Raw genomic sequence first — 12,027 nt, forward strand, 5'->3', positions numbered from 1 at the left:
TCCCCACCCCAGCTCTGTCTAGACTGTCCTCTGTCCCCACCCCAGATCTGAGTGGCTTGCCAAAGTATTCACACACCCCCCCCGCCCCCCCCCCTACCACTTGGCATTTTTCCTATTTTGTTGACTTACAACCTGGAATGAAAATATATTTTGGGGGTTTTTGTATCATTTGATTTACACAACATGCCTAGTACTTTGAAGATGCATTTGTTTTTAATTGTGAAACAAATAAGAAATAAGACAAAAAACTGAAAACTTGAGTGCTAACTATTCACCCCCCCAAAGTCAATACTTGGTAGAGACACCTTTTGCAGCAATTACAGCTGCAAGTCTCTTGGGGTATGTCTCTATAAGCTTGGCACATCTAGCCACTGGGATTTTTGCCCATTCTTCAAGGCAAAACTGCTCCAGCTCCTTCAAGTTGGATGGGTTCTGCTGGTGTTCAGCAATCTTTAAATCATACCACAGATTCTCAACTGGATTGAGGTCTGGGCTTTAACTAGGGCATTCCAAGACATTTAAATGAAATGCCGTTTTCCTTGATGGACAAAAAACTCACGTTTAGTCTCATCTGACCAGAGAACCTTGTTCCATATGTTTGGGGAGTCTCCCACCTGCTTTTTGGCGAACACCAAACGTGTTTGCTTATTTTTTTCTGTAAGCAATGTCTTTTTTCTGGCCACTCTTCTGTAAAGCCCAGCTCTGTGGAGTGTACGGCTTAAAGTGGTCCTATGGACAGATACTCCAATCTCCGCTGTGGATCTTTGCAGCTCCTTCAGGGTTATCTTTGGTATCTTTCTTGCCTCTCTGATGAATGCCCTCCTTGCCTGGTCCCTGAGTTTTGGTGGGCGGCCGTCTCTTGGCAGGTTTGTTGATGTGCCATATTCTTTCCATTTTTTAATAATAGATTTAATGGTGCTCCGTGGGATGTTCAAAGATTCTGCTATTTTTTTAACCCAACCCTCATCTGTACTTCTCCACAACTTTGTCCCTGACCTGTTTGGAGAGCTCCTTGTTCTTCATGGTGCCGCTTGCTGAGTGGTGGGGCCTTTCAGAACAGGTGTATATATATATACACTGAGATCATGTGACAGATCATGTGACACTTAAATAAAGTCCACCTGTGTGCAATCTAACTAATAATGTGACTTCTGAGGGTAATTGGTTACACCAGATCTAATTTAGGGGCTTCCTAGTAAAGGGGGTGAAAACAGATGCCCCACTTTTCCTTTTATTGTTTTATTTTTTTAAACGGGTTATTTTTCCCATTTCACTTCACCAGATTAAACTATTTTGTGTCCAAATAAAAGTCCATTTAATTTACAGGGTAATGCAACAAAATATAAAGAACGCCAAGGGGGATGAATACTTTTGCAAGGCACTGTAGACTGTCCTCTGTCCCCACTTATATCTAGACTGTCTTCTGTCCCCACTTATATCTAGACTGTCCTCTGTCCCCACCCCAGCTCTATCTAGACTGTCCTCTGTCCCCACTTATATCTAGACTGTCCTCTATCCCCACTTATATCTAAAATGTCCTCTGTCCCCACCCAGGTTCTATCAAGTCTGTCCTCCGTCCCCACCCAGGCTCTATCTCAGTCCTTTGTCCTCAACCAGGCTCTATCTAGACTATCTCAGTCGTATGTCCCCATGTAAGCTCTATTTAGACTGTCCACAACCAGGCTGTGTCTAGACTGTCCTATGTCCCCGTTCAGGCTTTATCTCAGTCCTCTGTCCCCACTCAGGCTCTATCTCAGTCCTCTGGTTGGAGACAGTGTTACTCACAGGAACAGCAGGCAGGTAAAGCATCACATAAAGTTGGGCGATCCTGACGAGGAGAGAACAGAACAAACGGTCAGTTACATACCAATGTGTGTGTCTGTGTCTGTGTGTATGTGTGTGTGTGTCTGTGTGCGTGTGTCTGTGTGTATGTGTGTGTAAATGTGTTTGTGTGTATCTGTGTGTTTCCCACCGGGCCACCTCCTGCTCCTGATTCATGGCTAGTAGGATGTTTTGGGCGTTGATGAGGAGGCCCCAGCAGGGCAGACAGAGCAGCAGCAGGATCAACACTGCTCTCTGCAGGATCACCCCCACACGGTGCAGGTTACTGCTGCCAAATGTCTATACACACACACACACACACACACACACACACACACACACACACACACACACACACACACACACACACACACACACACACACACACACAGACAGACACAGTGTTTGTTGAACTGGATTGCCGTCTCCATAGTAGTGGATTAATGGTGACTGGAGCAACACTAAGAGGAATCAAGGTAAGACCCAGACGCAGAAAATGTCGAAGTAACAATAGTTTGATAATCCAAAAGGGGCAGACAGGTCAAGGCAGGCAGGGGTCAGTAAACCAGAGGTACCGGACGGAGGTCAATAATCCTGAGTTGGGACAAAGGGGCAGGTTGGCAGGCAGAATCAGGGTCAGGGGCAGGGAGAGTGGTCAGGCAGGTGGGCTCAGAGTCAGGACAGGCCAAAACCAGGAGGGGGAGAAAAAGAGAGACTAGGAAAAGCAGGAGCTGAGAACAAAAACGCTGGTTGAATTGACAAACAAAATGAACTGACAATGGACAAACAGAGAACACAGGTATAAATACACAGGGGATAATGGTGAAGATGGGCGACACCTGGAGGTGGGTGGAGACAATCACAAGGACAGGTGAGACAGATCAGGGTGTGTCACGTAGAGTAGGCCAGAAGGCTATACTGGAAAACCTAACTTCTATCACGTAAAGTAGGCCAGAAGGCTATACTGGAAAAACTAACCTCTATCAAAATAAAAAGATGGCAGAGCCGCAAATGTTCTTCTCTGCAAGGGTGTTTATTTACATAGTGATTCCCTGAACAAAAACAACAGTACTGCCATCAAACATATACCTTATGGGACAGCTAAAAACAATGCTGCCCCATCCACAGCTCAATCCACCATGCTTCTCTATGAACTGAAAGAGAGGCTCCATGTGTCGGGCTAGCCCCTCCCCTCAGAACAATTAACACTAATTAATCAAGCAATTACCTAGTCAAACCTACATTTTCCATTTAACTAATAATACTAAAGTATATACATCGCAACATGTTTATGAAACAATATCACAACATAACATTTACCAAATTACATCACTACTGACAGTGTCTTTCAAAATGCCCATTTACATGAATGAACCATTCGGGACAGGCACTTCAAAGTCAGCCCAGTTCCCTTAGCTCGGGTCCTTATCCAGCATACCCGGAAGCTACAGAGAGATAGAGAAAGGGGAACAGAACAAACAACGCGCTCATCCACAACATCGATAAGTATAATAAATATTGCTTTTATTAACATCTGCTAACCATGTGTATGTGACAAATACAATTTGATTTGATTATACAAACAGCTAGTTCTCCAGGATGTATTGGAGAACCTGTCGGATGAGGAGTACATGTTCTTGGGTGGAACGGGAGAAGATGAGGATGTCAAAGACGAACCGGTTCAACATGTTGCGGAAAACATAATTGACCAGAGCCTGGAATGCAGCAGGGGCATTGGAAGGCCAAATGGCATGACCAGATAATTGTAGTGACCGCTGGCCGTATTGAAAGCGGTCATCCACTCATCTCCTTCCACTCATATCCACACCAGGTGGTAGGCGTTCTGTAGATACACCTTAGAAAACACGGATGCCCCGTGGAGCGGCTCGAAGGCCAAGAAGATGAGTGGCAGTGAGTAGCGGTTCTTCACCATCATGTTGTTGAGACCCTGGTAGTCAATGCTCGGGCGAAGGGTCTTGTCCTTCTTTTCCACAAAGAAGAACCCTGCGCCGGTGGAAGAAGGACGACAAATTAATCCGAAGGGAGTCCCCAATGTAGTTCTCCATCGCCTTGGTCTCTGGTCCTGACAGAGAGTACAGTTGTCCCTGGGGCGGAGTCGTGCTAGGTAGAAGGTCAATCCCGCAGTTATAAGGTCTATGGGGCAAGAGCGAAGTGGCCCGGGCCTTGCTGAACACCTCCCAGAAGTCGTGGTACACAGCTGGAATGGTGAAGAGCTCCGGGGCACCTTCCAAGCTCCCAGGAAGACATCCTGGGGCAGGTTGTTCTGACTTCAGGCAGTGGGCGTGGCAGAGCGGGCTCCAGCTCATGATGGCACCAGTAGAAACTGGAACTGGATAGCCTCGCTGTGGTTCCCTGACACATGTAGATTGATGGTGGTGGTATTGTGGGTGACCCGGCCTATAGAGCGCCCGTCCAGCGCTCTAACGTCCATGGGAATGGAGAGGGGCTGAGTGGGGAAGGGTTGCATCCAAAAAGGTCTCGTTAGAGTCAATGAGAACGCGGAGAGATTTGGACCGGTCTCCCCACAGCAGAATGGCATGAAAAAGGGTGTGAGCAAGGGAATCAGGAACGTTCTCCATATGGCCCACCAGAGTACTCGCTCCCAGCGGTCTATTAAACCCTCCTGCTGTGTTCCGGTCGAATGGACCGATTTACAAGTTTTCTCTCTGAAAATGTAGTTAATTTAATTTGATTGTCATAAGGTTCCCTGACTTTGTCCACACAGAGCATCTGAACACACAAAATCCATTTGGATGATTTTCATTTTGGATGTTCTATTTAACTTTTGTACACGTGGTGTTAACGGTTAAAAATGACTGGTCATTAGAAAGTAATTGGTGAGACTACAAGTAGTGTATAAAATTGAGTTCAGGCACATGCCCATTCATCAGATGGACACACGTCCTCTCCCAGACACCCACATGCATGTGTGTTTGAACACACACACACACACACACACACACACCTCACTCCCCTTCTTGGCTTCCAAGGCAACCCCCACGGGAACCTTTCCCCAATAGAATCTTTCCCCCACGGAACCACACCTGTTGGCATTCTCACTAACAATCTCAATAGTGTTTCAATAATATATAGAACTTTTCTCGCCGCTCTGGAATATAAAAGCTTTTTTGAGGCCTTGCCCACAATTCATTCTGTGGCAGCACAATGACTAAACAATATGCTGTGTGTGAGGCTCTTGATCAGATCTTTGATCATGACACTGGTGAGGAGGAGAGAGTCCTTGTTAAACTTTGACACAAAGTAGTCTGTGATAAATAGCACAAAATGTTTCATCTGTCTTCGGCAGTCTTCGGGGCAGGTCGAGAAGCCTCGGGTTTTCTCGGCAACGAGACCTTTGGGAGCTTCTGGGAAGTCTCAGAGACAAGGTGGGATCCCTGGGCGTGCGAGAGAAATCCAATTTCCTCTAGCTCCGTCGTTCACGTAATCGCCCATCGATACGGATGGTCAGAGTGATGAGGAAATCGAGCTCCGTAGGTAACTCCCGGGCTGCACGCTCGTCCTTGACCTCCTCTGAGACGCCGTGCAGAAACATATTGAACAGTGCTTCTTGATTCCAAGCACTCTCCACTGCCAACGTGTATAAATCCACCACATAATCAGCTACACTTAGGGACTCCTGCCGAAGATGGATTAGCTTCTGGGTGGCCTCTCTACCGGAGAACGGGGCATCAAAAACCTTCTTCACTTTTCCCACAAACCCCTCCAGAATAACGCATATAGCCAGCTGTTGTTCCCCCACACGTCAGTAGCCCAGGTGAGAGCTCTCCCCGGCCATCAGCGTGAAGCTCGACGGAGGAGGTAAGGGCTGAAGCTCGACGACGAGGACACATTGAGCTAGGAACGCCCGACAGGTGCTCGGCTCTCCATTGAAGCGTTCAGGAGGAGGTAAGCGGAGGCTTCTGGGAAGGTGGAGTGACCGATGAGACGTTGCTGTGGAGCTGTAGGGTTACCACCGTGGTAGGCGGCCTCCCAGACAACCCATGGAATTGCTCTAGCAAACTGCCCGGTCATGGCGTTCAGACAACGTTTGGACCCCCTCCACAAGGACACGAAGCAATTCCTCGTGCCTACTGATGGTATCTCCCTGGGAGGAGATGGCGTTGCACTGCCCGGGTCTGCTGGGTCAGTCATGGCCAGTTCAGGAATCAAGGTAAGGTGCAGACATTTCGAATTAACAATGGTTTGATTATCCAACAGAGGCATGCAATAGACAGGTCAAGGCAGGCAGGGGTCAGTAAACCAAAGGTGGGGCAAAGGGAGGCAGGCAGAGTGGTCAGGCAGGCGGGCTCAGAGTCAGGACAGGCAAGGGTCAGGCAGGCGGGATCAGAGTCAGGACAGGCAGAGTGGTCAGGCAGGCGGGCTCAGAGTCAGGACAGGCAGAGTGGTCAGGCAGGCGGGCTCAGAGTCAGGACAGGCAGAGTGGTCAGGCAGGCGGGCTCAGAGTCAGGACAGGCAAGGGTCAAAACCAGGAGGGCGAGAAAAAGAGAGACTGGGAACAGCAGGAGCTGAGAATTAAACCGCTGGTTGACTTGACAAAACAAGATGAACTGGCAATGGACAAACAGAGAACACAGGTATAAATACACAGGGGATAATGGGGAAGATGGGTGATGCCTGGAAAAGGGGGTGGAGATAATCACAAGGACAGGTGAAACAGATCAAGGTGTGACACTAAAGGAACAACATCATTAAACAGTTAATACAACACACTGAGGATAACAGGCCTTTCAACCACACAAACTATATACACCTCTCTGACACACACACACACACACACACACACACACACACACAAACACACACACACGCACACACACACACACACAGGGAGAGAGGGTCTAACCCACACACAGAGGGTCTAACTCACACACAGAGGGTCTAACCCACACACAGAGAGCCTACCCCACACACAGAGGGCCTACCCCACATACAGAGGGCCTAACCCACACACAGAGGGCCTAACCCACACACAGAGAGCCTAACCCACACACAGAGGGCCTAACCCACACACAGAGGGCCTAACCCACACACAGAGGGCCTAACCCACACACAGAGGGCCTAACCCACACACAGAGGGCCTAACCTGAGAGACGAGTGTATCACAGGCCAGAGCCAGTCCGTAGCCCGTAGAGGTCGTGGTCACATTGATCACCTGACAGGAAGAACAACAACAAATATTACTATGAAGTCACAATATTATAGAGTCAGTCTGTCTGTATAACTGCAAAATGTTTTTTAAATGTTTTTTTTCAAATCTTTATTTATAATTTAAAATAATTCATGTCAGTCTAACATGCAACGTGTTTAAAGATCACACCAAATCTATCATGTGATTGGTTATACACGCCAGTCAGAGAACTAATAGTAGATAACTGTGGGTAATACCGCAGAGCCCAGTGCATATCCCGCCAGCTCTGCGTTGCCAAGGTGACCACAGAATATGGTGATGACAAACGGGAGCAAAAAGTTCAGGATCCGAGACACCAGCTGTAACAGACGAGCTTGCTCGCACGCACACAACACACACACAACACACAAACATGCACCAAGAGTGAGTTCTGTCCTGCGGCACCAATGGTATTTCATGTGAGGTTAACAGCGCAATCTCTGCCAAGACAAGTCTAAAACATGATCTCATGGAAACACTTAGGGGGAATAGGTCTAAACCATGATCTCATGGAAACACTTAGGGGGAATAGGTCTAAAACATGATCTCATGGTAACACTTAGGGGGAATAGGTCTAAAACATGATCTCATGGAAACACTTAGGGGGAATAGGTCTAAAACATGATCTCATGGTAACACTTAGGGGGAATAGGTCTAAAATATGATCTCATGGAAACACTTAGGGGGATCAGTCTAAAACATGATCTCATGGAAACAGGGGGAATAGGTCTAAAACATGATCTCATGGAAACACTTAGGGGGAATAGGTCTAAAATATGATCTCATGGTAACACTTAGGGGGAATAGGTCCAAAATATGATCTCATGGAAACACTTAGGGGGATCAGTCTAAAACATGATCTCATGGAAACACTTAGGGGGAATAGGTCTAAAACATGATCTCATGGAAACACTTAGGGGGAATAGGTCTAAAACATGATCTCATGGTAACATTTAGGGGGAATAGGTCTAAAACATGATCTCATGGTAACATTTAGGGGGAATAGGTCTAAAACATGATCTCATGGAAACACTTAGGGGGAATAGGTCTAAAACATGATCTCATGGAAACACTTAGGGGGAATAGGTCTAAAACATGTTCTCATGGTAACACTTAGGGGTCTTATGACTGGTTTTATAAAGGGGCTATTACTGGTTTTATAAAGGGGCTATGACTGGTTTTATAAAGGGGTTATTACTGGTTTTATAAAGGGGCTATGACTGGTTTTATAACAATGATATGACTGGTTTTATAACAATGATATGACTGGTTTTATAACAATGATATGACTGGTTTTATAAAGGGGCTATGACTGGTTTTATAAAGGGGCTATGACTGGTTTCATAAAGGGGCTATGACTGGTTTTATAAAGCGGCTATGACTGGTTTTATAAAGGGGCTATGACTGGTTTTATAAAGGGGCTATTACTGTTTTTATAAAGGGGCTATGACTGGTTTTATGAAGGGGCTATGACTGGTTTCATAAAGGGGCTATGACTGGTTTTATAAAGGGGCTATGACTGGTTTTATAAAGGGGTTATGACTGGTTTCATAAAGGGGCTATGACTGGTTTTATAAAGGGGCTATTACTGGTTTTATGAAGGGGCTATGACTGGTTTTATAAAGGGGCTATAACTGGTTCTATAAAGGTGCTATTACTGGTTTTATAAAGGGGCTATGACTGATTTTAAAAAGGGCTGTTACTGGTTTTATAAAGGGGCTATGACTGGTTTTATAAAGGGGCTGTTACTGGTTTTATAAAGAGGCTATGACTGGTTTTATAAATTGGCTATGACTGGTTTTATAAAGGGGCTTTGACTGGTTCTATATAGTGGCTATTACTGGTTTTATAAAGGGGCTATTACTGGTTTCATAAAGGGGCTATAACTGCTTTTATAAAGGAGCTATGACTGGTTTTATAAAGGGGCTATGACTGGTTTTATAAAGGGGTTCTATAAAGGGGCTATGACTGGTTTTATAAAGGGGCTATGACTGGTTTTATAACAATGATATGACTGGTTTTATAAAGGGGCTATTACTGGTTTCATAAAGGTCTTATGACTGGTTCTATAAAGGTCTTATGACTGGTTTCATAAAGGGGCTATGACTGGTTTCATAAAGGGGCTATGACTGGTTTTAAAATGGGCTATTACTGGTTTCATAAAGGTCTTATGACTGGTTTTATAAAGGTCTTATGACTGGTTTTATAAAGGGGCTATTACCGGTTTTATAAAGGGGCAATGCCTGGTTCTATAAAGGTCTTATGACTGGTTTATAAAAGGGCTATTACTGGTTTTATAAAGGGGTTATTACTGGTTCCATAAAGGGGCTATTACTGGTTTCATAAAGGGGCTATGACTGGTTTTGTAAAGGGGCTATGACTGGTTTTATAAAGGGGCTATGACTGGTTTCATAAAGGGGCTATGACTGGTTTTATAAAGGGGCTATGACTGGTTTTATAAAGGGGCTATGACTGGTTTCATAAAGGGGCTATGACTGGTTTTATAAAGGGGCTATGACTGGTTTTATAAAGGGGCTATGACTGGTTTTATAAAGGGGCTATGACTGGTTTCATAAAGGGGCTATGACTGGTTTTATAAAGGGGCTATGACTGGTTTTATAAAGGGGCTATGACTGGTTTCATAAAGGGGCTATGACTGGTTTCATAAAGGGGCTATGAATGTGTTACTGATTTGATTCTGTGTTGAATCTATAAGTGACAGTGACTACAGACATACACTACATAACCAAAAGTGTGTGGACACCTGCTCATCGAACATCTCATTCCAAAATCATCGCCATTGATATGAGGTTTGTCCCCCCTTTGCCGCTATAACAGCCTCCACTCTTCTGGGAAGGCTTTCCACTAGATGCTGGAACATTGCTGCGAGGACTTGCTTCCATTCAGCCATAAGAGCATTAGTGAGGTCGGGCACTGATGTTGGGTGATTAGGCCTGGCTCGCAGTCGGCGTTCCAATTCATCCCAAAGGTGGTCAATGGGGTTGAGGTCAGGGCTTGTGCAGGCCAGTCAAGTTCTTCAATACCGATCTAGACAAACCATTTCTGTATGGACCTTGCTTTGTGCAGGGTGGCATTGTCATTCTGAAACAGGAATGGGCCTTCCCCAAACTGTTGACACAAAGTCGGAAGCACAAAATCGCCTAGAATGTCATTATATGCTGCAGCGTTAAGATTTCCCTTCATTGGAACTAAGGGGCCTAGCCAGAGCCATGAAAAAGAGCCCCAGACCATTATTCCTCCTCCACCAAACTTTACAGTTGGCACTATGCATTGGGGCAGGTAGCGTGCTCCTGGCATCCAACAAACCCAGATTCGTCCGTCGAGCTGCCAGATGGTGAAGCGCGATTCATCACTCCAGATAACGTGTTTCCACTGCTCCAGATTCCAATGGCAGCGAGCTTTACACCATTCCAGCTGACGCTTGGCATTGCGCATGGTGATCTTAGGCTTGTGTGCGGCTGCTCGGCCATGGAAACTCATTTCATGAAGCTCCCGACAAACAGTTATTGTGCTGACGTTGCTTCCAGAGGCAGTTTGGAACTCGGTAGTGAGTTTTGCAACTGAGGACAAAACATTTTTACTGACTTGTTGGAAATGTGGCATCCTATGACGGTGTCACGTTGCATGTCACTGAGCTATTCAGTATGGATCGTTCTACTGCCAATGTTTGTCTATGGAGATTGCATGACTTTGTGCTCAATATTATATGCCTATTAGCAACTGGTGTGGCTGAAATAGCCGATTCCACTGATTTGTGGGTGTCCAGATACTTTTGGTCATATACTGTATCTATAGCAACTGTCCATTACAATAACTCTAGTCGCTGGGAGGAAAGGTTGTTCAGTCAGACAGTGACTGAACTACGCTGAACATGCGCGTGCGCACACAAACACAAACACACACACACACACACAAACACACACAGTTTGTGTCTCACCAGAGGTCCTGTGAGTCTCAGTACATGGTAGAGTTCCTCTCTGTAGGCCAGGGGTATCCAGCGTCGGACACACACACAGCGGAACAGTCTGGAACTGACCACTGTCCCCGCCGGCTCCTCGCCTGTACCCCGCACCACCTCCGACAAGGCAACTACATCCCCAGCAACCAGGCCAGGCCCCGGCAATGAACCTACAAATTCTGCCTTCTCCATTCAGCCGAGAGAAAGAGACAGAGAGAGGGAGGGAGAGAGGGAGCGTGAGAGAGGGAGCATAAGAGAGGGAGAGGGAGCGTGAGAGAGGGAGAGTGAGAGAATAGGGAGTGAGAGAGAGAGAGAGAGAGAAAGAAAGGGGAAGCTAGAGGGGGACAGAAAGAGAGAGAGATTATGTGCCCTGTGAGGTAACGTAGCACAGTCAGTCAGTCAGTTCGTAGAGGCAGAGAAACACACACACACATCCCTGTAACTGATTAAATAGCTCCCAGAGGAACACAGGGGGCAAGAGAAGAAAGGAGAGAGCGAGAGAGAGAGAGCGAGAGAGAGCGAGAGAGAGAGAGAGAGAATCAAAGAGTAAGAGAGGGAGAGAGCCACAAACAGGCTCATGTTTTGTCGCTGTAAGTGGCCAAGCTAGGCTGAGGGGTGTGTGTGTTACAGGACTCAGTAATCTGTTGAGGAATGCCTAAGTGTCTGAGCCCTGATCTGAGTTGTGTGTTACAACATCTGATTAATGAATGACTGAGAATATGGCTGTAGCAGTGTGTGCCTGTGTGTGTGTGTGTGGTGTTGAGCCATCGACCCCGCCTCCTCTTGAATGCACTTTAACCTTTGATCTCACATGTTTTTATGTCAAATGGTTTTGTTATATTTCTACAAGTTTGGACACACCCAAGGATTTTCTTTATTTTTACTATGTTCTACATTGTAGAATAATAGTGAAGATCTCAAAACTATGAAATAACACATATGAACTCATGTACTGTACTAAATAAAACATATTTTATATTTGACATTCTAGTAGCCAATAAGTCTGGCTGCACAACAG

General features: G+C 46.0%; 2 protein-coding genes across 2 annotated transcripts in view; one reads left to right on the plus strand and one right to left on the minus strand.

Moving 5' to 3' along the window:
- LOC139417907 (multidrug and toxin extrusion protein 1-like) overlaps positions 1-11,427 on the minus strand; it is a 69,517-nt gene extending 58,090 nt beyond the window's left edge. Inside the window, exons 1-5 of the mRNA XM_071166893.1 lie at positions 10,989-11,427; positions 7,249-7,350; positions 6,947-7,015; positions 1,973-2,121; positions 1,786-1,828 (exon numbers count right to left, since the gene is read on the minus strand). Coding sequence (XP_071022994.1) covers positions 1,786-1,828; positions 1,973-2,121; positions 6,947-7,015; positions 7,249-7,350; positions 10,989-11,201 — 576 coding nt within the window. The 5' untranslated portion in view covers positions 11,202-11,427. The remainder of the gene's footprint in view (positions 1-1,785; positions 1,829-1,972; positions 2,122-6,946; positions 7,016-7,248; positions 7,351-10,988) is intronic.
- Positions 2,262-12,027, plus strand: part of LOC139417908 (transmembrane and immunoglobulin domain containing 1) — a 16,503-nt gene continuing 6,737 nt past the window's right edge. The window contains exon 1 of the mRNA XM_071166894.1: positions 2,262-2,297. The gene's annotated coding sequence lies outside the window, so the exon portion shown is untranslated. The remainder of the gene's footprint in view (positions 2,298-12,027) is intronic.

The sequence above is a fragment of the Oncorhynchus clarkii genome, chromosome 10, assembly GCF_045791955.1.
Source record: "Oncorhynchus clarkii lewisi isolate Uvic-CL-2024 chromosome 10, UVic_Ocla_1.0, whole genome shotgun sequence".
In the NCBI taxonomy this organism is placed as follows: Eukaryota; Metazoa; Chordata; class Actinopteri; order Salmoniformes; family Salmonidae; genus Oncorhynchus; species Oncorhynchus clarkii.